The sequence below is a fragment of the Leucopleurus acutus genome, assembly GCF_964270905.1.
Source record: "Leucopleurus acutus genome assembly, chromosome: 19".
Classification (NCBI taxonomy): domain Eukaryota; kingdom Metazoa; phylum Chordata; class Mammalia; order Artiodactyla; family Delphinidae; genus Leucopleurus; species Leucopleurus acutus.
Genome location: NC_139161.1, coordinates 47,161,001 through 47,188,877, shown reverse-complemented (window position 1 = coordinate 47,188,877; position 27,877 = coordinate 47,161,001). Strand labels below are relative to the sequence as shown.

Here is a 27,877-nt window from a genome sequence, read left to right as displayed (position 1 = left end):
TGTATTTCTTCTGCAAAGTGGGAGGAAGGCGATTTGAAAGGGAAGGTGGGAAGGGGCTGGCCTGACAACATCATTCACAGGTGCATCTCAGAGCAGATCGGCTTTGGGAAAGAGTACACATCAAACCTGGGAACAAATTCCTTAAAATTCCTGTGCCCAGGAACCCCTTGGAAAATCTTCTTATACCCCCAGGAGAATGCACACCCCAGTCAGAAGTATTGTACTATTACTTCTATTACTTCATAATCACGTCTTAAAATTTCTTAAGAGGAGGAACCGTTTGTCTCACTTTTCTTAACCAGGCATTATGAGTTTCTTTTAAAAAAAGGAAGCATCTCCAAGTGTTTTTAAAGGATAATTTATTATTAAATGAAGAAGTCATAAAACAAAATGAAGTGAGACAGATGTCAAAGATAAATTCACAAAGTTATTTTCATCAAATACTATTCCTAAGGTGAGAAACAGGAAATGCATCAAATGAAAAGGTACTTACTCTTTTTCAAAGGTCTGTGATTTCAAAAGAAAACTTTTCTCTGAAAATACAAATCATCTTTATTACATAAAAGACATCATTTAAGAGTCTGAGAAAAAAGACTTTTTAACTCATAAGTAAATGGTATTTCCCAGACTCCCTTAGGAATGCTTGTTTTTAATCAGTGGGTTTTAAAAATCATCGCTTCCACCTTGCAAACTAACATGAATCCACCATGGATCGACAACATGCTATCCACCCTGACGTGTCCCCTTACGTCTTCACATGCTTCCTCTTCTGCAACTTTCAGCAACGCAGATTTGGAGAAAAAGAAAGGATTTGAGAGAACTAGTTTGGTCCCTAGTGAATAACTTAAAACAAAATCTGCTTTTCCACTCACATGACACATGTACAGTCACTCACTTCTACTTACTTTACTATTTCATATCAAAAAATCTCATACATGCATCTCAGCACGGGGCTGTTTAAAGGCCGCATTCTCTACCACTCGTCTCTCTGGCCGAGCTGCCCATGGCATTGTCCTGGGCTCGTCAAGTGTCTCCATTGGGCCAGAGCAAAACCTTGGGAATTCTCTTACCATAGTTTAAAAATCACACTTACCACTTGTCTTAAATGACAAGATCATGAAATCAGAGAGAAAAACCCATTTTTAATCAATAAATGCTGTGTAATTTACTCTTCCAAACGCAGGAGGCTGCTCTGCATGAAGACAGGAGACTACGGGGTCTTGGAATGACCCCTCGAGGGGTCCCTGCTGAGCTTCACGCTGGCAAACTCGGGACCATGGAGCTGATCGCAGGCTCCACGGAAGGGATGCTTCCAACCAGGTGCACGACAGACTAAACACTATTCAACCTGAAGAGGACAGCAGACCATTTGGCTCTCTAGGCCTCTGATGACTTTAAATGACAGTGATTATCATCACACCTGCTCTCCTCAGAACAAAAGTCCCTGCTGTGGCTCCAGGGTACCCAGAGAACTCTCAATTCTGCTTTCAGGACAGATGGAAGCCATCAGCACAAACCCAGAGATACAGCGAGAGTCCGAGCTTCCAGGACTCTGCAAGCCCCAAGAACTTGACATAACTTGGATGCATTGAAAGGAAATACCCACGGTTTTGTTCTCTCCGATATCAGAAGAGCAAAAGTCCTCTGCCACTTTCTTTACTCAAAATCCACAGGGATCGGCAGGAGAAAGAAGTACGGGCCGGGTGAGGCAGGGCGGGCAGGAGGCTGAAGGCCAGAGGCAGCCTGGCCTCCACGCCCTCCTGACCTGGCCCAGCCTGTGTCCCCGCTTCTGTGGCCCGTTCAGCTGAATTCACACAGTTTCTTCCATTCACACGCAACGCCATGATTGTCACACTAAAACGAACGCTTAGACGTGTACGGTCACCCCAGCGCCCAGGTTTGGGAGCCTGACATGTGGCATCATTCCCTATGCTCAGTTCTCCTTTGCTTCCCTTGGCTGGAGGTAGGGAGGTGGATTTCCTTGCTTTTTCGCTTGGACCTCGGGCACCAGCAGAATTCCTCCGCGGTGTTGACCCAAAGTCACTGGAAAGGACGCCCACCCTGATGAACCAGATCACCAGAAACATCTGTGTCCACCTCCTCCCGGGGGGTATCAAGTCCTAGGTGTGACTGTCGGCTCCCACTGTGAGTGAAACGCCCCCTGTGGACTCCGCCAAAAGTGCTTTCCCTAAGCATTCTTTCAAGACGCCATTTCTCTCCAAAGGACCCTCTGCTATGTTTCGCCTTATGAAAAAACTAGGAAAGTATTTGGAAACCCCAAAATACATATCAGGAGAGTTACACAAGCCTGTGGAGACATTACCAGATGCCAGGGGTTCCAGGCGCTTCGCCAGAGCCCGAGCTTGGAACCCACCCGTGGAAGGAACCAGAACCAAGCCGTTGCCCCCGGACTCAGCCACCAGTTGATCTGACCCCACTCTAGAGGCAAGAACAGGGTGAACGCCTTCCTTCCTGCCTGCCTTTCCCTTCCTCTCTTGCTTTTTTTTTGAAAGGCATCTTATATTGTGGTTTGGGGTTTTTTGATATCACAAAAAAGATTTAGAGAATTCCAAGAGTTTTGGTTAACAGGAAATACAAATGGAAATTTTAAAAACCAGAATGGAACTCAACTCTCCACAGATTGAACCCATATGGGTGTCACAGCTCACTGAATTAGCACCACTTTTGTAGCAGTGAAGACACCGGGGCAGAAAGTTCTTCCAACTCACTTTTTCCATCTCAAAGACTTTTTCCACACTCCTCCTCAGATAAACTGACCGCCGGAGGAAGGGCGCTCCCCTCTTCCCTATTTCAAAGTGTGGCCATTTTCCTTTTGCTCTAGCCATCCTTTTATTTTCTCATCAAATCGAGACTTCGGGGAAGCTATGTAGCAGCAAACTAGGAAAACACACTCCTTTTCAAAACACTTGGAAAAAATTGTAAAAAATCAAATTCTTTCAATAATTAGAAGATGTTGTGACTTTTTTTTTTTTTATTCCCCAGGCTGGGCTTAGAGGTATCTCTGGGTTAGACTCTTCTGGGGCTGGAATGACACACAAGGGCAGCCTGGCCCAACCCAACCTGGGCAGGAAAGCCGGGCCAGACCCCCAGCCTGCTGCAGTCAGCTCTCCTCCGACAGGTAATCACCGCCCACGAGCTCAATGGCTTCAAGCTCCACGCTGGACAGGAACCTCCTCAGTGTCTTGCGGCAGTTGTAATCCAGAGTGGTGGTGTAGACGGTCTTGGGGTACTTGGGGTAGACGATGGTGGTGCTGAGAAAGCGGGCGGGCTTGTGGCGCGGCTCAAAGCGCACCTCAGCCTTGTAGTTGCGCCACGTGCAACTGGGGATGCAGGTGATGGTCTGGCTGCAGGAGGCCACCGCCAGGCCCAGGGGCAGGTGGACGTCGTCGATGAAGTGTCGCTCTGAGTCGTACTTGACGGAGGATGTGTACCTGAGCGGGAGACATAAGGCAGCGTGAAGCCGCTCCTCTGAGCTGGGGGCGCAGGGATCCCTACCGTGACCTTGAACCTTGATACTCTAGGGAGAAGCCGCACGGAGTTTATAACGTGCTCACTGTGTGCTCCTGTCCTAGCGCTTTACTTCCAGGATCTAATTTAATCTTCCCAACAACCCTGGGAGAAGAAATCGGGGTGCAGAGGTTAAGGTCACAGTGGGAGGGAGCGGTAGAGCTGGGGTTTCAGTGCAGAAATGCAGGATTCCCAAGTTCAACCCGCACTCACTGTTCCTCACTGCAGGCGGCAGCCCCTGGAGTCGGCTCCCACTGACTTAAGCTTTGAGACTTTGGCCAAGTTACTTAACTTCCAAGCCTGTTTTCTCTTCTGAAAAAGGTGCCCAATAGAATGGGGGAGAGTGTTAACCCAGCAACTGCTGTTGGTGGGGTGATTATATATAACAAGGCAGATTCTCCTGTCCACGGGGGATGAGTGGTTTCTCTATCCCCTGAAGTGAACAGTCAGCTCTTTAATGAGAGGAGAAGGGGACCCAGACATCCTGAATGCTGGTTCTGAAAGCTTGGTGATACCAAATCCTAGTATTGGGGCCACCTCTGCCTTCGGCTTGGAGACTCCCTCAAACCCAGGGAACCGAGATCTGACCTGATCCATCACAGCCAATTACAGTCTTGTTTTCCATAAAATAAATTAACATCCACGTTCCTCAGCAGCTACTTTATAATTCTTTTGAAGTCCATCTTGGGCAATTTGGGAATTTCTTTTTTTTTTTTTTTGGAAGCAAAGCATGAATTCATATTACTTCCTAATTATGGCATCTTCATAGATACTAAAATATGCACAAGCGGGACCTCCCTGGCAGTCCAGTGGTTAGGACTCGACGATTCTGCTGCAGGGGGTGAGGGTTCGATCCCTGGTCGGGGAACTAAGATCCCGCATGCTGCGAGGCGTGGCCAAGAAATTTTAAAAATAAAAAATAAAATAAAAAGTATACACAAGCATCACACACAGACAAACTGAACAGCACTGCCCCTCGCCAGCCCCTACCCACTGGTCAGGGAGTAAGAACCGGCACTCTTTTTTTAAAATGAGTCCAGTGGAAACATCTCTTCGCCTTGGGCAAGTAGGTTAAAAGGCTGGGAAGCTCATGTCATGAAGTCATGTCCCCATTCTGTTCAAAATACAAGCTCCTCAGGAATAAAAGGCTGAACTGCTCACCTCCAAACTGGTGAGCCTCCTTTGTTCTGTGTCAAAGGGCCCTTTGTATTCGTGCAACGGAACTCCATCTCTAAAGCCACCAGCTACCAAAAGTAAAATTCCGTTCTCTAAAAAGACATATCTTTAATGGAGCCTCTCAATGGATCTCTGCCCCCAGATGAGCCTGGATGATAAATTCCCCGAGGAAGAAGAACGGTACTTGCCCAGTGAAATTAGAACCTGAGGCAAGGTCACAGCACCTTGACACTGGGGTGGGGGTGGGGAGATGTGGAAAGAAGCTTCTGGAAAGGGGAATTACTTTATTACAAATTTTTAAACATCTGATGGCCATGATAAGTGAAGTGCAAAAAGCAAGTGGCAGGACTTTATGTATAACACGATCTCGTTTTTATTTTAATAAGTGTATCTATATTCAAATGGTTAGAGCACAGAAAAAATGTCCGAAAGAGTACCCACCAAACTATACGAGTCTTTGGCACACTTTTGTCATTGACTATTTTTTTTTTAAATAACAAGCGTTAATTACTGGAACAAAAAATTGACAATAGAAATAAAATGAAATCAGGGCCTGCTATATTTACCTTACTTCAGTTGGTGGTAAGGGGTCAAACTCCACTCCTTCACCGAACGACAGGGGGCATAACCTTGGCGAGCAGCCGGAGCCCAGGGCGTTGGGGAGAGAAGCTGGATTCTGCAACAACAGAAAACGCAGTTAGATCACAGCCCCATCCGACGCGTTCCCCGCAGAAGGTCCTGGCTCTAGCCTCCAGCTGAGGGGCCCAACGGAGATTTGTGTCACCCTCCAGGGAATGATGCCAGCGAAGGGCTGACCCACAGCACGGGAAGACCACTGGACAGGGCACAGAGGATGCCAAGAGGTCTGCTCGAATCCCAGGCCTGTCATGAATGTGTGCTCTCAGCAGAGTCACAGCACATGCCCTCTGACCTTATTTGCACACCCAGGGGGTATCCCTTTCCATCGATGAGGTTTTGTGGAAGGATGAAAAGAGGAAACAAATTACAGCTCAGCGTCGTGACCGCGGCCAGACCCCGGGGCTGCTGCATCATCCCGCAGCAAGGCGGCGAGAAAACCGACACGAACTGGGACTTCACTAACCAGAACCTTCAATTATGTGCCCCCAACCCTGTCATTGTCTCAGCAACTCTTCAGAAAAGGCCAAAACCAACAAAGAGAAATGCTACAAGGGATTTTTTTTTTTTTTTTACACTGAAGATTCAGTCCAACTTCCCCCATGTCCTCTGCCTCTGAGGCCACCAGATCAATACCCAGCCAAGATGGAGGAATCTGCAAACTCATTGGGAAGATGAACACCACAAAGTTCTCTATGTCATCTTCCACTATCCAGAAAACTCAAAGAGCCAGAGCACAGCATCCCGGGGGTTCACCGCCTTCCAGCCTGGTCAGAGCATTGGGCTTTCTGATTCAGCAAGTAGCCTGAGTAAGAGACGGGACCATCCTCCACACAGCTGCTGGGTTTTCACCTGACCTGACTGGAATCAGGGCTTCTGTGTTAAGCGAGCAACAGAGAGCAGCCCTTTGGGTTCCTGGGCTAACTGGGGGCTGTCATTTTCTTTGCCTGATTTGAGAGAAGAACCGACACTTGGGTCAGGGTATGGCGGTGGCAGCCCCACCCCCATGTCTTCCAGGAAGCAGACGTTTCTAGAAGGTTGACTCTAAGACTGTTATGTTACCAGGACAAGGTGTCAAGTGGGGGCATAGGGTGGACATGCAAAAGCCAAAGGGGACCAGGTAGGTCAGGGAGAGGCAGGGGGACCCCAGGGTCCAGCCCTGAACTTGGTGGGGGGAGAGCTTAATAAGCCCCCACTGGGGCTTGAGAACCCAGCTGGGGGAGGGGGTAAGGTGCGGGCACCAGCTACTGCAGAGCTTTAGGAAACAGCCCCCAGCAGTGACAGGGGGCCCTGCGCTGCCCCAAGCTCTCTAGCTGCCGGGCACTCCCCAACCTGGGGGTGCCTTCCGGGAGTCCTGGGGGCTGCAGGACAATGCAGCCACCAAGAGGAGGTAGGCGCCACCCAGCACTCACAGGTATCCAGACAAGCACTCGGTTCTCTTGCTCCTGCTTCCTCTGCTCCCTCATCCCTGCCACCCAAGCTCCCTGAGCACCCAGCCTGCTCCAGGGCAGGCTGGGAGTGGGGCGGGGCAGCAGGGGTTCTACGCATGAACAAGGGGCTTACCAGGGAAAGGGGACGAAGTCACAGCCTTTGGCATGGCTCTGGGAAGCATCCAGGAAGACTTCCCAGAGGAGGTGACAAGTTGGGCACTGCAGGGCTGGCAAGGGTTTGACAGGTGGAAAAGCCAGCTGGGTGTTGGGAGAGGTAGAAGGGGATGGCTGGGAGGGAAAAGGCACACCAGGGGGACGAGTAGCATCAGAGGCACCGATGTGTGTATCTGCCTGTTGTCAGGGGATGTGGAAGATGAGGCTAAAAAGGGCCAGGTGGCGAGGGTTCTGAAGGCCAAGATGAAGCAAGTGCTGCCTTCTAAATGGAAATGAGAGGATGCACTGATGTCCACCGAGAGACAGGATCATTGGTCAAGAATTCCACGCACCAGCAAAGTGGGTGGGTCCCCAAGGAGCAGCAGCTGCCACTGACTACTTCACCCAGGGGAGAAGGCTGCAAACACCCATCCCCAAGGGGGAGGGGTGGCCTCAGAGTCCCACTTTTAGCTTGACTGTAGGCAGGATGTGGGTCCCCTGGGCTCTAGGTAAAGGCAATAAACACCACCATGTGAGCCATTTCTAAGGTAAAAAGGACGTGGTGTTTTTTCTTTAAATAAAAATTTTAAATTAAAGTAAAAGGACTCATTTTTGAAAGTTTCCACCCACCTAAAGGCCTCCCACCCATCATGGGCCAGACACGGGTTAGGTGACGGGACAAGAGGGGCCACGGATCTGAAAAGGTCCCCTCCAAGGCCACTAACAGTCCCCCAAAGCTGGCCCCCTTTGCTCTCTGAATCGGGGAGCCCGAGTACACCCCTCTCCCCAACACCCACCGGGAGGGGAAGCAGGCCCGTTGGAGCCACCGGGGGCGAGGGCAAAGCCCGGAGGTGCCTGGGGGAAGTTTGCTCTCGGTGTTCCCGGACCCCTCCAGCCCGGCAGGGTCAGGAATGTGGACGAGCCGCAGCCTGGCAGCCCCGGGGGCCATCACCCCGAAGGGAGGAGGCGGTGGTCGCCTTTCCCGGGGCTCCCGGGCCTCCCAGGCGACGACAATTTTCCAGCCACCGGCTCCAGCTGGCCGGGCTCTCGCCGCGCCTCCCGCCCCGGGCTCCCAGCGCTGGCCGATGGGCGGGCGGCGGCGGGGACAGCGTGCCCCGGTAGGGCCGACACGACCGCCTGGGGGTCTCCGGGGCCCGGGCGCGGGGGAATGCAGAGGATGGGGGGAGGGGCCGAGGCGGGGTCACTCACCGGGGCCGCGGGGGTGGCCGCCGCGTCGGGCTCCAGCGCCCCGGGGGCCGGCGCCCGCTCCCCGCCACCGCCGCCCCCGGCCGCCGCGAGCGCCCAGTGGCTGGGGCTCGGGCTAGGGGGCAGCCCCGAGTCCGGACTGTCCAGGACGCCGTCGCCCTTCTTCTTCGCGTCCACGAGCTCGGGCACATCCTGCAGGCTCAGCCGGCCCACCATGGCGGTGCGCGCGGCGGGGCCGGGGCCGCTGCCCGCCGGCCGCCCTCCCTGCCCGCCGCCCGCGCGCCGTCCGGGTCCGCCGGTCTCCGCGCTCCCGGGCCCGCCCCCTGCCCCGCCCCGCCCGGGGCCCGCCCCGCCCGCCCCGCCCGCCCGCAGTGGCGGAGCCGCCAGGCCGGGCGCCAGGGGCCGCTGCGCTCCCGCCGCGCGCAGCCCGCGCTGCGCTCCGCCCGGCCGCTCAGCCAGCCCCGAGCGGCCGATCACAGGAACGGGGGTCGCCGGCCCGGGCCCCCGCTCCGCTCGGCCACCCGCCCCGCAGCAAGCCGACCCTGTACCCCTCTCGCGCCGGGCCCGAGGGCGCCTTGTCCCCTCGCTCTGGCCCAGCCAGGCCGGCAGGCGCTCATATCTCGAGCCCTGGCGTCGGGCGGGAGGCAGAGTAGAGCCCGGGCCCGCAGAGGCCGGGGGAGCCGGCTGAACCCAGCGAGCAAACAACTGGAAATTATTAATAGTTAATGTGCTTCGTATGGTTCCAGCCGCCTCTTGGCTCAGCCGGGCGGGCTCTCAGTTTGTGTCTGGCTCTCATTTCTGCCCCGGAGGAAAAGAGCGCCTACTCCGTTTCTCCTCAGGGGGCTCAGGGGCTGGGGGGTGGGGGCGGAGCTGGGAGGAGCGCATCACCCCCTGGCCTGGGTGCTCAGCGGAACAGGCCGTGGCCACACCTGGCAGGAAAATTCTGCGTGGACTGGACCTCGAACCAGATGGACGGGCTCAGCAGGCTGCCCACCGGCTGTCTGAAGTGCCAGGGGCTCCCTGGTGGGGGTCACAGCTTTTCAGACGGGGGACTTCTTCCTCCTTAGACAGAGAAGCCCTATCTGAGTGGGAACTTGTTGCAGTAGCTGCCAGCTGTAGAACTGGGCTGTTCTCAAATCTAAAAGTACTAGAAAGTTCGAGTACTGTTTCTAACAGAGACCTCCCTGATTATCAGTAAGTATAGGAAGTCCCCACCTCCCACCAGCCACTGTACCCTGGGGGTTTCTGATGGGTGCCCAACTAGGGCCTCAAGCTGGAGCTTGCCCAGACCTAGCCCACAGGTGCTAGCTCTGGAGAGGAGCAGTGCCGTGGACTAGGGACTTCCCTGGCTAGCTGAGAGGTGGGCGTGCTGCACGCCCCACCATAGCGGGCCAGTCTGTGTCCTTGCGAAAACAAAGGATCCTTGTCCTGCTTGGGACCTGGTGATGTCCAAATTTCGAGCAGGTAGATGTTCGAGATTTGCTGGGAAAGTTCAGCCCTCCTACTCTCCTCACTCATCACTTTTAGGTAAGGAAACGGAGAAGGAATTTGACTTGCCCCAAGTCACACAGCTGGTACAACGCAGCTTGCTGTGACCAGAAAGCCCAGGATCATCCCCTTCATAGAGAATAAAACCGGGTACGTGCCTGTGTGCTGGAGGTCATTCATTCAGGACCTGTGGGAACAGATTATAAAATCAAGCGTGCACAGTCCTGGATCGATGGTTCCTGCAAGGACATACTGTAAGCAGTGGGTCTTAGAGATTGGGCCAATTGTGTGGCTACAATTCCCTACTCCTGTTGACCTCACCACCTGCACATCCCAGACTGCCCCCAACCCGGGGCATCACGGGAGGAATCTAAGAGCTTCCTGGGGGTGTGGAAAGGCGGTCTGCTGGCCGTGGCAGGACTCGGCGCCCTAGAGGGAGTTTGCCCTCCAGCATTCCCACGTAGATCCTGAGAACTCTTTCCCGGCTTGGCCAGCTGGGAAAAGGTGTCCAGGAAGGTGGCAATTGCTCCCTCTTCCAAGGTCATCAGTCTGGAAGAGGAGGATGAGGCTGAGGAAGGTCATCATGCTAGGCCAGTGCAGCCACTGTCTCCACCAAGGCCTGGATCGTTGTGGACTGTCTTGGGAGGGATCGCCCCCTGGACCCGCTAAAACATGGAATCTAGGGGGAGCCCTGAATTGCCACCTTCTCAGGGGAATTCTGAAGGGCTTAGATTACTCACATTCTGACAGAGATCCACAGAGACATCACAGCCGCCGAAGAGAGCAAGGGAGCGTGCAGCTGCCAGCTTCGGAGGGTCCAGGCAGATCAAGGGGACACCTTGGAGGCACCCCTTCCTCCTTGGCACTGGGGTCATCAAGCAGGTGGCCCAGGACTTCACGTGGGCATCTCAGCCATCAAACTGGACCCAGGAAGCATCTATGTCCTGAGCTCCAGCCTATGACAGTTCTGTCTGATCCCCAACATAACCTCTCCCCAACCCAGAAGAACATCTTGGCTTTAATAGAGATCAGGACATCCTCAGGCCTCAGGTCAATTGCCAAGGAGCTCGCAAAGCGTGAAATGATTGCATACCCTGGCCTCCTTCCTTACAGAGGAGCCCAGCGCTGATACACACAAAGGAAACTGGAGTGGCTTGAAGAGGAATTCAGCCCCGGGACCTGACGCTGACGGAGAAGCGGCACCAAAGTCTTCCCCGCCATGGTTCCCAGAATCCTGCTGAGCCAATAGGAAGACACCTGGGACCTCAGGTTTGTCCTCTCCTGTCCAGACTGTCTTCAAAGAGCTCAGAGATAAGCTGGAGCTGACTGGAAGCTGCTCGGGTTCAGAGGAGAACGTGCAGGGCATGCCCAGCCAGGCCCAGGTGTCCTGCCTGCACTTGGATCTCCATGAACTCGTGGCAGTCCTGCTGGAGATGGGCAGAGGGGTTCTTACAACAGGAACCATCTGACTTCAGCCTGCCCATGAGTGCCCCTGGGTGGGAGAGCAGAGGGACTTCCTTTGTAACCTCATGGGAGCCATGTGGCACAGACCCTGGAAGACAGCTGTGTTTCGTCAGCCCTGGGACGTGAGTCCGCACTGCATATCTGCTATAGTCCTTGGGAAGAGCCCCATGCCCTGGGCTCATCATTGTCCTACATCTTCTGCCAGGTTGTTTTCCAAAGGACGTTTCTTAAAAAAAAAAACAAAAAACTCTAACCAAGGCTTGGGAAAGACAACGGATTCCACTTGACCCCCTCCTGGTCTGGCTTCGAAGATAGGCCTTCTTTTGAGGAGCATCTGGGTTGCACCTAGAAATCAGGGGTGAGTTGCACAAAAACGAGACCACGGACCCTGCCGAAAGAGTGGCCTCTCCTCAAAGCTGTCCTTTCCGAGCGGCCATCATCCCCTGCCTGGATCACAGAGACTGGTGTCCTCATAGGACTTGGCTTCTGGCCCTGAGGCCTCTCCCAGCAGGGTCTGAGGAACAAAGCTGCGTCACAATGAATGCCAATCCTGCATTTTCCCTTTTTCTCCACTAAATTAAGCTGATGCCCAAACAGGAGTTGAGTCAGTCAAGAGCAGGGCGGGACCCCCCACAGCGCGGCTGCTTATTGTTTTTGGAGTAGCTTGTTTTCAGTAAACCCAGCCAGACAGCGGATTAAAAGCACTGTGGGCTCCAGCGCGCTGGCGTGGGCCCAGGGCCCCAGGTACCTTGCGGTCTCAGCCCCCTGGGTCTCCGGGCTCCGGGAACCACGAGGCAGTGGCTTGGCCTTAGTATTAAACCAGGTCCCCCCTTGCGTTCATATACACCCATGTCAACCAAAATGCTTAAATACATGGGACTTTGTTTCCTTATGTGTCTTAAGATTAAGGTTATTGGTTTCAAAGAGCATGGAAAGGAAACTACCATATTCGATAAAGAAAGAAACTGCATTAAAAAGATGTACTGGGGCTTCCCTGGTGGCGCAGTGGTTCAGAGTCCGCCTGCCGATGCAGGCGACCCGGGTTCGTGCCCCGGTCCGGGAAGATCCCACATGCCGCGGAGCGGCTGGGCCCGTGAGCCATGGCCGCTGAGCCTGCGCGTCCGGAGCGCAACGGGAGAGGCCATAACAGTGAGAGGCCCGCGTACTGCAGGAAAAAAAAAAAAAAAAAAAAGATGTACTGACACGGCCCAGCCCACAGGAGTCTGTGCACACATGAGTTGGTGAGCTTGGTTCATACCTCTGTGCTCCTGGGACTCACAAAGGTGGCCTGAACCAGAGGCCAGGGACACCAAAGGCTGGCCATTTCAGAGCGAAATGGGCCTGAGGGAACAGGCTCCTTTTCTTTCTTTCTTTTTTTTTTTAAAAAATATTTATTTATTTGTAAAATTTATTTATTTATTTTTGGCTGGGTTGGGTCTTCGTTGCTGTGCGTGGGCTTTCTCTAGTTGCAGTGAACAGGGGCTACTCTCAGTTGCGGTGCGTGGGCTTCTCATTGCAGTGGCTTCTCTTGTTGCGGAGCACGGGCTCTAGGCACGCGGGCTTCAGTAGTTGTGGCACACGGGCTCAGTAGTTGTGGCTTGCAGGCTCTAGAGCGCAGGCTCAGTAGTCGTGGCGCATGGGCTTAGTTGCTCTGTGGCATGTGGGATCTTCCTGGACCAGGGCTTGAACCCCTGTCCCATGCACTGGCAGGCAGATTCTTAACCACTGCACCACCAGGGAAGCACCCAGGCTCCTTTTCTGACCTCTCACCTGGGAGACCACCAGGTCAGGTGGAGAGGTGGGATCTGGCCCAGCCTCAGTGGCGACGCTCACCCAGACACCGAATGAAGCTTGGGGTGGAGTCAGGCCAGTGACCCCTGTGTGGGGAACCTGAGGACCCCAAATACAGGCTCCACCCTTGGGGCCTCCTATGTGTAAGCTGAGAGCTGTTCTCCCAAACGCTCCCTAGTTACACAGAAAAAGGGCCGTGGCATCTGCAAAATAAAACCCAGATGGGATTTTGCAAAGCTGGGGCTCACGGCCTCGTTGGAACGACATCAATACACTTGCACTCCTGGCTCCGTTCTGCGTATTCACACCAGACAAGGACTTGCAGCCCAGAAAAATAGCCCTTAGTTGAGCAACTGAAGTTAAGACCCTTGGCTCCTTGGTTGAAGGGCGTGATAGAAGGGTGTGCAGGCAACAGTTGGCCAGTCTGCACAGCCACTCTCCAAAGGCAGCCTCCAGGACCCTCGGGGGATTTCGGTCTGTAGGCTGCGTGGGAAAGGGTGGAGAGTGGGAGCCTGGGGGCGGCCAATTGGCTCTGCTGTCCTTCCCTGGAGCCGGTGTCCCTAAGTGCATTCCTCTCCTCCCTCAAATTCAAAGCAGAATACCCCCCAGCGGGAGGCGGCTGTGGTTTGCAGCTATGTACTGTTGGGAGCTCCTGAGACTTGCCGAAGACATTTACATGCCTTTGAAGAAATGTTTTTCAGTTCTGAGGAAGATTAGCCAGGGGTGGGGTAGGAACTTGAGGTGAGAGAAGAGGTACCAATGAAAAATTCCACGAGTCTCATGTTTTCCCAGGTCGCATCAGCTGGCGGTTAACTGGAATTTTATTGACTCTTGCCTTGTACTTCTGCAGGATGACCCCAACCAATGACAAGTATTTCTGGAAGTCTCTGCCTCTCATATGCTCATAAATAAATCTGGGTATATGCAGAGGATGCCTGCCATTAATTTTCTTTTCCTTTTCCTGCACCCACTGCCCCAGCCTTTGGTTCTGCTAAGTTGGGTGACAGTGACCCACACGGCGGCCCTCCAACAGGCTGCCCTTGCAGAGACCACCACCAGCTCCACCAGGCACTTAGAGAGGGGCTGCAGCCACGCCACCGCTGTGGGTACCAAAGCCCCGGGTGCCGTTGCCGGTGCTGGTGCGCGGGGAGGGCCACGTAGCTTGGAGGTGCCGGAGCTGTGCTGTGGTCCGCAGCTAAGTGCCTCTCGCCCCTTCTGGTTGCGTTTACAGGGTGGTCCTGATGCAGTGCGGCTTCCTTTATGCCTGCTTCCCGCCCTAGGATTCACCTTGAACCGTGCAGGGCTGGGCCAAGAGACAAATAATAAAACAAGCAAGCAAAAAACCCCTTTGAATTCCAAATCCCTCTCCCCTGAGCCAGGCTTACCCTTCTGGGCCGTTCTCTTGGGATTTCTCTAAGAGGCTTCCAGGTCCTGCAATGCAAAGAGCATGTCTGGTCCTGAGAATGACAGGGATACTCGACTTCAGTCGCGGCTGGGCCCCCTGCCCCATCAGACACCCATCAAATATCACCCAACTCCCATCTCAACACCTTGCTTTTCAAAGACTGAAAGGTAGACTCTGCTATTTCCAGGGATGCCTTTTTTAGCATCAAGGCTGTCTGCCATCTGAGAAAGGACCTTCTGCTGTTAGCAGGCTGTGTTGGAAGCAGAAGCTTCTAGAATGTCAGATATCATCATCTTACAAACCCCAAGACAGGGCACAATGCCTACCTATTCTCCACGCTTGTAATAAAAAGAGCAGTTAATACGAGTGCAGCCCGGGCCTTCCATCACACACGGACATTAAGGAATCTGGGCTTTGTGTTCCTCTTGAAAGACTCTTTATCAGCAGATACCCTGTTCTTGTTCCCCAGAATCCATTTCACCTCTACTCCCAAGGCTGAGAGCTCTGCTCTGGGTGAGAGATTTTGGGGTTCGTGTGTGCTCTCCTGCTAGACCCATTAATTCAATCAGCACCTCCCAAGGGCCTACTTCGTGCGAGACAGAGTGTGAGAGCACAAAGAGAGCCTCACCAGCCTGGTGGAGAGAGGGAGGTGAAGATTGGGGGAAGACTTCTGGAGGGAGTGACACCTGTGCTGGTACTAAAGCAGCAAATAAGGAACAGGCAGGCAAAGAAGGGAGGAGGAGATGATGACCAAAGCTCTGCCATGAGGTCTCTGAAGATCTGGTCATCCTTCTCCCCTGGCTTAGATTCACTGAGCGGAGAGCATTGCAGACTTGACAAGTGCCCCAAGTTCATTGCCTCTGGAGTCAATTAGCTCCATTCCCGGACGTGCATCCTGCAAAGATGTTGCACTGGTGACAAAGGGAAGCAAGAGTTAGGGTGGCTGGTTTAGTCCAGCTGTGCTCCTGGAAATACCATGGCGAGGACACTGCAGCAAGCTGTTACTTTTCCTTTTGCACTTGTCACGGGTATTGTTTTGTGACTGTACTCTGGCATCCAAAAGCTTAATTCTCTTTTTATTTTTTTAAACTGAGCTCAGTTTAGCTCGTAAACCCCCGTTTCTCTCTAGACTGGAAGTGTCTTGCTCACAGTATAGTTCTTCTGGAAGATGACTAGTGGCTCTTGGGTAAGTACTACTCTCATCCTTCCCTTTTGCCTGGGTGGCATCTGGGGAGGCTTCCGTCACATCACAGCAGCAAGGATGGGGTGGCTGGTGGTGAGTGCCTGGTCCGTGGTCGCCGTCCTATCTCTCTGGCCTCTACGGAGGAGAAATTTGCTCTGCTTGGCCAAGGAATGCCACCCTCTGCTTTTTTTTTTTTTAATGGCACTGGTTGGCATTTGTGCCTCTACAACGTCGTTTTTTGTTCTGTTTTGCTTTTTTATTTAATTTATTTTTGGCTGCATTGGGTCTTGGTTGCTGCGCAAGGGCTTTCTCTAGTTGCAGTGACCGGGGATCCACTCCTCGTTGCGGTGCGCGGGCTTCTCATTGCGGTGGCTTCTTCCGTTGCGGAGCACGGGGTCTAGAGCGCAGGCTCAGTAGTTGTGGCTCACAGGCTTAGTTGTTCCGTGGCAGGTGGGATCCTCCAGGACCACGGCTCGAACCTGTGTCCCCTGCATTGGCAGGCAGATTCTTAACCACTGCGCCACCAGGGAAGACCCACCCTCTGCTTTTCATGTCCATATGCCACTTGATCTGTACCCTAGTTGTCCCAGCCTGAAGTCCCTTCCAATGAGCTGGCCCTTTCATTACTTCTGGGAGCTCAGGGAGCTTGGAAGCCATCACCTCCCCATGATGGGGTGTGAGGGACTCTGTGAGGTGTGCCCGCCCTTGGGCCCACCTGGCTGGACAACACTCTCAGACACTCTCTCTCCTCCTCAGGTGCCTTGTTGAACACCTCACTTCTCTACGGGGACTGCAGTCTCCCAGGTTAATTGCTGGAAGCCAGGCAATGGTTTCTAGATCAGCGTTTCCCTCAAACTTATGGGGGTTTCGCTTATACTGGGGCTCAGCCCAGAGCGGTAGGGTTCTGGTTTTCTTCTCCATGACCTTCCAGCCTCAAAACCAAGTCATATCCCCTCTAGTTCTTCCTTTTCTATTGATACCTGCTGGTCAAAATTCCCCCTCCCCCCCCCACCTCTTTTTTCTATGGAAAAAAATGTTTATGTCAAGATGCACTGTCCCTCTGCTGATGGTGCTGGCTGTGTGCAAAGTCCTCCAGCATTTTGGCTCTTAAAATGTAAAGGGTAACTTTTAGAATAAAGGACAAAAACAAAGCAAAACGCCATTCCAACAATTCTTGTAACTCTCGTGGCTTTCAAGACTTTCTTCTCTACTATAGAATCACAAAGTCTCTACAGGAGTTCAGAAACTAAGAATTTAAGCTGTTATCTCCATAGCGTCACTGCCAGAAGACAGTGCATGATAGGAAGCCCTGTCTGCTGATGGAGTCTGGGGAAAGGGCAGAGATAAAGAACAGAAGGGATGCTCAACTGAATATCAAACTCTACAAATACAAAGGACGACCGCTGCTTTCATGAGCGAACCAACAAAGCATGTCCTCTAGGAGCCCTGACCATGAGGGAAGCCACGGGGCTTTTGCTCAGAAAGTTTTCTTGCAGCAAGACACAGCACTGGTTGGGTCACATTTGGTTTTGTGCAGTGAAAGCCAAAGGGGGAACTTCTGCTTACGGGGTTTCTACAGATAGAGCTGCAACTACATCCTCTCAGTCAAGAAGCAGGAAAGAACATCTAGGGCAAGTGAGGATGTGGAGAAGAGGGTACACACGTACACACGGTCGATGGCAGTGTGCAGCATAACCTCTGCAGAGGACACTTTGGCGAGAGCTAGCAACATTTCAAATGTGCGTACCCTTTAACCTTTTAAAATGGGAATGGAACGATTTTAGGAGAGTAGCCTACAAAAAGGTGGGCACAAGTAAGCAAAGATATTTACAGGAAGATTTTCACTGGCGATGTGTTTCTCACTGCCAAAAAATAGAAACCTATTTGTATACTGAGAGGAGACTGGCTAAGTAAACGGTGGTCTATCTCAACCATAAAACACCATGTAGCCTTAAAAAGAATGAGTGGCTCTATGTGTGCCGAGGGAAAAGATATCCAAGATTTCTTGTTTAGCTGTAGAAAAATATGCAGATATGCTTAATATTAATTTTGTTTGCAAAGCGCCCTCCCCCCACAGTGTAAGACAGAATGTCTGGAAGAGGTGTGTAGCACTTCTGATATATTTCTATATTGTTTAAACTTATTAACATGAATACTGTGTACTTTAAAAATGAGTAGTATTATTGCAATATTTTATAAGGTGAAGAAAATAGAAACAGCAGTGCAGAAACACTCAAAATCATTGGGGTTAGCAGTCATGAGAGGAGGTCAGTGGAGCGAGCCTTATGCCAGCTTCTTTGCAGAAGCCCTCAGAGCAAAGAGGAACTCCGTGGGCCCGGCTGGGAAACCACGGAGAAGGGCTACCCCACGAGGAAACCCCACCTGCCAGGCCTGACTGGGACTGAGAGCCTTGATTTGCTGGGGCAACTTAGATTTTTCTCTTGGTTTCTGTGACTGGTGTTTGTATAATCATTAAGAAAATGTTTTACGATTAACTAACCATATTGGTTGACAAAGAGAGTTGTCAAGGGTGCCTTACTCTAAGGCCTTGAGACTGAGGAACTAGGAAAAGGAAGGTGGTGCCCTTTAGAGACGAGGAATTTCAGGAAGGGAGCCGAGTGTACCTGGAGATGCTCCACCCAAGTCGATGATGGGACCTGCAAGCGGACTGGGGTCAGCTGAAGGGGACGGACAAGGGCTAAAAATCTGAGAAACCTCAGAAGGCATAGCTGGTGTTTATACCTGTGATGGGCAGAAAAGTCCTCTGAAAGAGTCTGGAGTGAAAACCACAGGAGGCCTAAAACCTTGGGGCTTGACCAGAGTCAAGGTTCAAAAGGAAAAAAGCATCAGTGACAGAGACCAAGACGTTAAGGGAGCAGGAAAGCAAGGCATCGAGGGAGTGAAGGGAGAATTCCCAGGGGCAGGGAGGACTCACCAGATCCACGGAGAGTGCAAAGAGGATGAAAGTGTGGCAAGAAGGTCATCCTTCCAGAGAAGTTTCCGGAAGGTAGTTGAGATGGATGCTGAACAAGAGGGAATGCACTTAGGGGCTGGAGGTGATGGCTGTAACCTTTTGTTGGAAATGGTAACGAAGGCCACAAGAGAAGTAGCACGGGGACCTGGGAGGGTGGTGGGAGATCAAAGAAAGCATGGAAGCCCTGGTTCATTTCTTCAGGCAGAACAGAAAAGGGGACGAGCTCTGAGAAACCTGGTGGGAGTGGAGGAGGGGGCAGGAAGGGAGGGTCGGGACTCCAGGGAAGGCCAGCCAGGGAGGGTGGAGCGGTGAGTGGCAAGTGGGACACAGAGGTGGCTTGGACTTTGCCAGTCCTCGCCACAGTGAAGGGCAAGCTCACGACTGGAACTCTCGAGGTCTCAGTTTCCCAACTGATAAATAAGGAAATTTGAACAAAGCTCTAAAAACAAATAAACCCACATACCACCCAACGTTGATGCTCCAATTCAGAGCTTCCCAACTACAGAGCTGGGTCGTGGCCGGAGTGCACAGCAAATGCCCACGTGGATCCCCTCAGCCCGGTTGGCCGGGGGCGGGGGCGGTCCCCTGAAGCAGCCACAGTCCCCAGGCCCATGAATATGGCCCCGGCAGCCTCTTCAACTGGTTTGCCCCAGTGTGATGCCAAGGGAGCACAAATGTCATCATTTCTATGCTTCAAGTCCTGAAAAGGTTGGGAAGCTTTGCATGTACACAGACAGACGTGTGAGGCCTCAGGCGTTAAGATTTGGGGCTTGTCGGGATTTTGAGAGAAGGATGGGCTTTCTTGCAAATGTTGCCCAAGCCCCCTCCCCCAGTTCCGGTTGCATAGTTTTGTTCTTAGAAAAGAGCTGCCTCGCACAGGGTCGGGGGGTCGGGGGTGGTCCTTGCCCTCTGATGTCCTCTTTCTAAAGGCGGCAAGGCTCAACCCAGAAGGTGGCCTCCAGCGTGACTCGGACAGGATTTGGGTGACAGTTCAGGGATGTGGAGCTCAGATGAAAAGCTGCTCTCTCCTGTACAAAGGTGACACCGCCAAACACCCCCGCCCCTCGAGCAGCAGCCGCCGATGAGGACAGCAGCTTCCAAACTGGCTTCTGGGGAACCTGGAATTCTTGAGATGTTTTAGGGGACAAAGGAGCTCCACAAGGCTTTGATTCTAACCTCCCTTTAAGGATGCATACTTTAAGCTTATTCTAAAAACTGAACATTCGAAAGTAATAACATAACATGCGAATGTGTTATTGGTGCAAATATAAGATTTTACAGATCCTCGGTGTGTTAACCTGCACTGTCAGGGCTGTTCTGTCCACGTAGACCTCAGGATAAAGAGTCCTTGTCACATCTGGGTAACCAAAGAGTATCTGGGATTGGGAGGAGGGCTTGTTTAAAACAAAACTGATGCTGTTTGCAAATTCTTAGCTGGATTAAGTCAAGATTTCTCTATTCTATGCAAGCAAAGCAAAACACAGAAATAAACTGGATGCTGGCATTGGTATATATCGACTGCCACCCATAAACTTAGCTTTGCAATGCTTTCTATTTAACTGAAACAGTTTCAGTGTTCTCACTGATTTGCTTTGAAAGATACTTGAACTCACAAAATGTATTAATAAAATACTTTTATCTATTCGTAGAGTGAGAGTCCCATGTAAAGTTGGGTCTCATAAATTTGAAAACCACTTGTGAAGTGCAAAGAGCATGGATGACACCAGTCCTGGCTCTGCCACGCACGCACGCACGAGCTATATGGCCTTGGGCACATCATTTGCCCCCCAGGCTTCCAGGTCCACATCCATAAAATCCTACCCACTTAACAGGGGTTTTGATCCAATGAGGTCTCTTAACTATCCAGGAGGCAGTAAATACTCAGTTCCCTCCCCCCCCAATAGCATGGGATGGCCTGGATCTCTCGGGCCTGCTCACAATCAGGTATTATTTGCATGCCAGACAGTAGCTGGGCTGCAACTATGGCCCAGGGCTTAATCCACGGGGACCATAAGGCCCATGAGCGCCCTTCTCTGACGACTGAGCAAGCCAGCCAGCCGAGGGGCCGACACTTGGGATCCGCTGAGAGCAGTGCCAGGGTTACAGCAGGGAGTGGGTATGAGGCTGGGGGAGGGGGGTGTCTCTGTGTGTGCACTCATGTTTTCTTTACACAACATTGGCCATTTTTCCATTTGCCTGCTAAAGCGCTTCCGCGGCTGCCCCAGGCCAATCGCAGGACTTTAGTGAAGAATTCCGTGGAATGCGGTCTCTTTAGCAGGTGGTGCGCTTCCCCTCTGCTTGAGAAGGGCCTTCCTTTTCCATCAGCACAAAGCAACCAAGCAGAAGCTGGAGTTTCTCTCCACCACTTCACCTGGTGCCCCTGAAAGTTGCAGCCTACTTGGTAAATGCTTTTCATGGCCCCAGAAGTAAAGGGGAGTTATGCTGAGAAGCTGTTCTTAATTTCTCACGTGTTGAAGAACTACCCCAAGCAGGATCGCACCAGCGATTATGCAAATTCTATTTGTTGCTGAGCAGAGGCCACCAGAGCTCTCAGATTAAGTGATAAACATTCTTAGGGGACAAAGAATGTACACAGCTTTTCCTCTGTATCACTCTTATCGCCCAGCATTCTCTGTATCGATATCCCCAGAGGGGATTGGAAGAGCCAGGCAGGTACTTTTGAGCTGATTACAGGGATTCCGCTGGCCTTGGGAATCATCTTTGAAAGGCAACTGTGAAGTAATCCGAATAGCTGGTGAACTTCTGGCTTCCCTGTTAGGTCTGCCTGTCCCAAGATAATCTCGCTTAGCATTTTCTAGGCATTGAAGGTCAAAAAAAAAAAAAAAAAAGAGTGCAGGCAAGAATTTTGTCCCTGCCAGGACTGGCCGGTTGAAATCGGTTCTGTGGACACCAGACACCATTTCTAAAGACATGTTTTTTGGAAAGCAGCCTTTGGCAATCCTTCTAATTTGCATTCAGAGGAAATGTGCCACATTTTCCGTAACAGGCAGTCCAGCCAACACCACCGAGGAGGGAGGAAGCTCTTTTCTCAGTGTCTGCAGGTTTATCCCTAAATGCTACGGAAATAGCAGCTGCTGGGGCAAGGGGAACAGAGGATGGAGCGTCTTTAAAATGCTTGAGTAAGCTGGATATCCCAGGCGGCAGACCTAAAAAGGCAAAGGCTCCGTATTCCGGTGCTTGCTTCAGATGCGGCCTGCACCCAGCAGCAGGCTGTGTCGTCACATGGCCATCCTGTCCAAGTGAGCCCAGGGACAGAGCAAGCGCTGTGGCCACCCACTTGGGGCTCAGGCCTGGCGAGTGGTAAGGAGCAGGTCACATTTCACACGGCCTCGTGGCTGACAGAGCGTGTGCACAGCTGGCTCTTGTGTGACCTTCACTGCCCTGTTAATTACACGCACCCCCCCCCGCCCCCTTTCATGGATTCTGAAAACTGCTTTTGTTTCAAACTTTCTTTACATCCCTCTACTTACCTGGTTATGTATGTGAGAAAGAAGAGAGCCTGGTGGGTCAACCATCTGGCAGCGTTCTTCTGGGTGGGGTATACGGAAATGTTTCTTTTCTCATCAGATGGATTTCCGGCTACCCTATCGAAGTGGTGAGCTGGTGAAAATAAAGAATGGAAACTAGGGAATGATCTTGAAGCCAACCTAATGGAAGTGCTGCCGCAGATTTTCCAGGGCTGAGGGGAACATCAGACTTCCCCAGAGGTTCGCTGCAAAATGCCCACCCAGCTATTAAGGAAACCGGATTGACTTACTGTGCACAGGACAGAAGGCCTCTGGCAGTCACATGGAGAAGCAGGCTGTGATTGGAGCTGGGAGGTGGAGAAGGGAAAGTCAACGGGGTAGAAATTTGGAGCACAGGGAGGATTCCAAATCAGAAGCAGAACGCTTTATACCTATTTACAGAGGGTTTCCACCACCGCTGGACATGCCGGGACCTCGCTGAGGAACATCACATTCTGGTTTCGTGCTGTCAGGGAATGGGCGCATCTTCACCAGGCAGAAGGGCAGATGCCGAGAGGGGAGCCCGGGCTTCACGGGCTCGCTAATTCTTTCCCACAGCCTGTTCTGTTTTCTGTCAACAGTGAGGAAATACATCCTAGCAAATGACATCCAGTAATGCTTTAATTAACTGTAGTATTTTATGCTGCGATATGCGCCACGAAACCACTTCCAGATGGGGGAAAAATGAATGATATCTACACAAAAAAGCAATCCCTTTATTTTCAGGAATCGATACCTTGAGGGTCCAGGGGGCTTATCTATTTTGATAAATACTAGTAAGAGACTGGAAGAGTTTCTTTACTGTGTAAAACCTAACAGTACTCTTTCTGCACGCCAGCTTTTCATGTGTCCGTGTTTCCAAGGCTATTGTTTAAATGGCCCAACACAGTTCTAAGGATTTTATTTTTAGCAATCTGACTTGGAGGAGACAAGAAGTGTGAAACACTTGCTTTCACGCTCAAGCAAGTTGGTTATTTTGGAGATTTCTCTTCCTAGAGAGAGGAATTACATTTCCAGCTGTGAACTTGTGGCATTTTCCCTAGCGTTCTGTAAACGGGGGACCAGGGCTCCCTGTCCAATGGCAATTCAGGATGGGCTGGTGTCACGTCCCCTGCGTCCCCTGATCGCTCGCCCTGCCTGCCCGTCACTCTTAAATTGGTCCTTGGACGTCTGCTTTCGGTCCTGTTCCACCTGCACCGAGGAGCTGCCCGAGGCATGAGAAAGTCGGTGCCCTTTCCTGGGAAAGCCCCAGGTACTGGGTCTTTGTTCTTCAAGAGAGGGAGGAGTGGCAACAGTTAGCTTCAATTCCAGAACGGAATTTGGAGGTCAAAACACCCCATCCATGGTGGTTCCCATTTCCCTGTTATGATCCAAACAGAACTTTCTCCAGCCTGGGCACCTCTAACGAGCAATCAGGAAGTCTGTCCAGAGTAAAAACAGCAGTGAACTCTTTATCAATTATAAATTACAAATATTTATTTTAACCACATAAGGTGACTTTAAGTTGCTTGTTTTTTTTTAAGGGGCTAGAGAAAGTGGAGGGAAGGAACCGGTACAGTATCTATATAATTTAGCTGAATAACAGAGTTGTTAGCTACTGTTTTTATCAATGAGTGCTCCTTTATATATATTATTTCAAAGTGACAGTAATAAATAAACCTTCTGTTTGGGGCTTGATCATCAAAACAAGAAGAATCCTAGTCAGTATGGGGACAGCATGATTTCTGCCATGGTCCCTACCACCAACACAAATTCAAAACTCAAGCTGCTGGCTATCAGCAAAAAGAAGAACCTTTACCATTTGGGTACCAGCTCAGTTATACAGTAATTACACTTGCTTAGAGTCAGAAAGAACATACCTTTATGAAAATGTGCAATAGGAACCTTCAATAAAGCAAACTTCTGTTACATGGTTCTTCACAAGAAGAAAGCATTATAATCACCTATGGAACTTCTAAACCTAGATGCTGGGCCCCACTCCAGACCTAATTGACTCACAATCTCCATACATCTGTACTTGTAAAAAAAAAAAAAAAAAAAAAGAGCCCCAGGTGATTCTGATGCAGACCCCCCAGATGAGAAACATGCTCTGTCTGTACAGGGCGCACACAGGGCATGCAGCGCCCATCAGCGAGACACTTAACGTAGCTCCTACTGACTTCTGCTGGCTCCTGGAGCTCACTGACAGTGTAATAAATCAAGAAGGCAACTTCCCCGGCTGTGACCACCACCCGGGGTGCAAAACAGCAGCTTGACATCTCAATGCCGTCATGGAGACTTCCAGAAAATGACTCCTCATGATGAAACACAAAGAGAAGTGTGGATCTGTAAACACTGAGAGTGACAAGAACCAGGTGTGGGAGTCCACTGGGTTTCCAGCTCCCAGGCCGAGGACAGATGGCTGAAGTGGCTGTTTGGAGATGGGCCCATCATCCCTTCTTTCAAGAGTGGGAAGAGAATGTTAACCTCAATTAGCTCGGGCTGGATAACCTTACCAGAGCCACACCATGGCTGTCTGGGCAGAGTGAAATCTATCGACTGAGCTGCCCACGTGCCCCCCCAGCCCCTTCCCTGCCCTTCCAGCGCTTTTCTTATTTAGCCAGCTTTCCCTACTAGGGCTTAGCTAAAGGCCACACCTCTTTCTTCCGTCACACCTGTAATCTTCCACTTCATAACTTGGGCCCTAGAGCCAAGCCCAGACGACATCTCTTAAGGGTCCGGCCTCAGAGGGAACCTCACACGGCTGCATGTGGAGGAAGGGGTGAGTTCCAGGCTTTGTCACCCACAGTGCTGGGATAGAAGCATGGAAAGGAACAGGACCACATGCCAGAGGGTGTGACTGCGGGGGTGAGGCTACAGAGTCAGTGACAACTGGACCAGTTGGGGGCAGCCCGGGACCAGCAAGTGAAGCACACGGAAACTTCACCCCCAGCTGCCTCTGCTGCAGGAATCAGGGACCATCTTGACTGCCTTTTTATAATCTGGCTGTTACCCGTCTTCTCCGATTAGGACAGGAATTAAGACAGGACATGGGAGAAACATGTGAATGACCCAAACGCCCCAGCAAGTTTCAAGACTGATGATCTGAGAGTCGGGGAAGCACAGGAGAGGTGGGGGGCTTCCGGAGATCTGGGTGCTGGTGGGGGGGTGTCACTGGCTGGGGGAAAAGTGCCCCTTGGACGCTCCTACAGTCTCTTTTTAATTAGTTTCTCCAGTTTGCGGATGCGAGATGACTCCTGTTCTGGAGTTGGAGCCAGGAGGGACAGAGAACTGGAGCCTTCGGGCCCTGAGGGCGGCGCGGGGAGCCTCTGGCGGAAGAGATCCAGCATGCTGCTCTGCTCGCTCCTTTTCAGCCCCTGAGGTGGAGAGAGAAAGGAGGGTGATGTCAGCTCTGGCCCGAAGGGCCCGAGGGCAAGCGCAGTAGCTGGTATTCACTGGGCTGAGGATTAAGGCTTGCTTCAGGGAGATACCAGCCCTGGGTAGCAGCCTGGGAGAGAATCAGAGGAAGAGGCAATAGGAGAGGAGGGAGAAGGGGCTGAGAGGGCAGAGGACAGGCGGCAGGATGCGTGAGGGTAGCCTCCTCTCCACTGCAGTCCCGCTGAGCCTGGCTCTCTGCTGGGCGTCAGGGTGCCATCAGAACGGGGACATTCACAGGCCCCGGTTCTTCCTCCTCCTTAAAAGGCTTCTGGGAGTTGGGTGTGCAGCCCGGGCCAGGCATGGGCACTTTGAGATAGCTCCCGGGGCCAATATCCCATCCCCCAGTTAACCACTGAGCGTGAGAAGAAGGTGCCCGGGGACAAAACAAAACGCGGAGCCAACCTTCATGTCCAGGATCTTCTGGAAGGTTTCTGTGTTGCAGTCCGTCAGGAGTTTGATGTAGTTGTCCACAAACACCACCAGCGGCTCGTGAGGGGCCATCACGACCTACCGAGGGAGAGAGACGAGAGTAGGCCTGCCGGGAACACTCACGATCGGAGGCCGAGGATTATCTTTCCTCACTTGCAGGCTGATCACAAAACGGACTCTGCACGATCTCCTTAGGTGGCAGCAGCAGCTGCAAACCCAGAAATGTCCTGACAGCCTGTTTCATCTCGACATTCAGTTAGAGCAATGCTTCCTAAATCATAAATGTAACCTGGATTGCTTCTTAAGTACACCTTCCTACGTCCCTCCTCTGAAGGTTCTAATTCAGAGGGCCTGGGGGGAGTCCCAAGTGACTTTTTAAATATCAGGACCACGGGACACACTCTGCTGCAGGGTCCCCTGTTTGAGACATTTCGTAGGTTCGTGGTACCTGCTCCTTCTGTCCTGATGTATCACTGTTCCCGAAAGATGGCCTCAAAAGGCACTGAATTAAGTGCATTTTCTCAAAAACAAAACCCCTAGAACAGCCTCACTCTTTTCAAGACTTCAAATCTGGAACTTCATTTAACTACGTCCAGTTCATGTACCAACAGCAGGAAAGCAATGGCATCGCAACCCTCACATTCACTGCCATTTGGTTTTCAGTGTGGCATCTGATTTCCTTCCTCCAGCAGACTGTTTTTTTTTCCTCCAGAGGCAACCATTGCTTCAATTTTCAAAAATTATTTAATTAATTAATTTTTTGGCTGTGTCGGGTCTTAGTCGCGGCGCGCAGGATCTTTTGTTGCGACGCACGGGCTTCTCTCTAGTTGTGGCGCGCGGGCTCCAGAGCAAGCAGGCTCAGTAGCTGTGGCGCGCGGGCCAGCAGACTGGTTTTGTTTTGAATTTCTGAGCATATGACTCAGACTGGCAAGGAGTCTTCACTCAGAAGTTCTCTCTAAACCCTGCTCTCCACCCTGCTGAGTAAACCGGCTAGGGAAGAAATGGATTAGCCTGCTTCCGGTTTCCTCAGGCCAAAGCCTGAGGTCTGTGTGGGCCCCTTACCTGGTCCCACCCATGTCAGGGCCTGCCGTTACTTTTCACTCCTCCATCATTCGAGTCATTCTGTTTGGAGACAGACCTGAAGGGCCTGCAGGCCCTGGCCTTCTAAGAGCATCCCCTGACAGTTCCGTTTTTTCTCCAGCCTTCTCTCCCCTCCCCAACAGGCCCCCTTTCCCCTTGACACATCCAGATGGAAATCATATGCAGGAGCTCAAGGCTTCAGACGTTCTCAGCATCATCACCCCATGTATATTTTATTAAACGGGGCTTTAGAAAACCCATTTGCTGATTAGAATCAGTTATGCAACATCTGTTCAGAGTTCCTATAAAGTGGCAGAGTTCAGAGTGCCAAAGAGGCTTACGTGGACCTGAGTAACTGACAGCTGGGCCAGAAATTCCTGCTAAGAAGCAGAGAGATCCCTGACTTAGACGCTGATTCACAGTGACAACGCCACCCAACCTCCAATCTTGGTCAAATCTTATTACAAGAGAATCCCACTATGATGAAGAATTCATTTGTCAGATAGAATTACTGACCCCCCGGTAACAGTGCACTGACTTTCAACAATATCTGATGGGGCCAAAGTCTGGTTCAGCCAAAGAATGTGGACAATCTTTTAGGACTGATGGGCATAGGTCCTAACCTGTGCTTTCAAAGACTAGTACTCAGTACTCCTTGGAATAAACAATCAGATAACCAGGCCCTTTAACCAAAACCCCGAGGAAGACACAAGCCCCACCTTGAGGATCATCTCCGCTCGGGTCATGCCTTTCACCACGATCTTTGTGTAACTGGCTGGGGCTTTCCTCACCACCTGAGAGCCGATGGAAGGCAGATCGAGCAGGACCATCTTCAGGGAGTGGGTGTCCAGCAGCAGCTGAGGGAAGAGAGCAGAATAGAACCAGCCACTTCACAGGGACACGATACCTGGTGTACGCACACTGATAAATAACATTTTCCTGATTTTAAATGTAATACGTTCTCATGAACGAATGAACAAACATAAAAGG

General features: G+C 51.7%; 2 protein-coding genes across 2 annotated transcripts in view; both read right to left on the bottom strand.

Annotated features, from left to right (window-relative positions):
* Positions 1-342: 342 nt before the first annotated feature.
* On the bottom strand, positions 343-8,407 carry RFLNB (refilin B). Its single transcript, XM_082861440.1, has 3 exons — positions 8,133-8,407; positions 5,271-5,380; positions 343-3,452 (listed from the first exon to the last, which is right to left on the bottom strand). Exons 1-3 carry the CDS (start codon positions 8,343-8,345, stop codon positions 3,122-3,124), a joined length of 654 nt encoding a protein of 217 aa, XP_082717566.1. The 5' UTR covers positions 8,346-8,407; the 3' UTR covers positions 343-3,121.
* A 16,111-nt stretch (positions 8,408-24,518) lies between these two features.
* Positions 24,519-27,877, bottom strand: part of VPS53 (VPS53 subunit of GARP complex) — a 124,277-nt gene continuing 120,918 nt past the window's right edge. Inside the window, exons 20-22 of the mRNA XM_082859861.1 lie at positions 27,607-27,744; positions 25,781-25,885; positions 24,519-25,317 (exon numbers count right to left, since the gene is read on the bottom strand). Coding sequence (XP_082715987.1) covers positions 25,147-25,317; positions 25,781-25,885; positions 27,607-27,744 — 414 coding nt within the window. The 3' untranslated portion in view covers positions 24,519-25,146. The remainder of the gene's footprint in view (positions 25,318-25,780; positions 25,886-27,606; positions 27,745-27,877) is intronic.

Excerpts from the sequence above, each read along its gene's own strand:
- RFLNB (XM_082861440.1), bottom strand. The coding sequence starts at position 8,345 with ATGGTGGGCCGGCTGAGCCTGCAGGATGTGCCCGAGCTCGTGGACGCG. Across the intron at positions 5,381-8,132 it reads CGGCCACCCCCGCGGCCCCG|AATCCAGCTTCTCTCCCCAA; the intron begins GTGAGTGACCCC and ends CTGTTGTTGCAG. Across the intron at positions 3,453-5,270 it reads TTACCACCAACTGAAGTAAG|GTACACATCCTCCGTCAAGT; the intron begins GTAAATATAGCA and ends TCTCCCGCTCAG.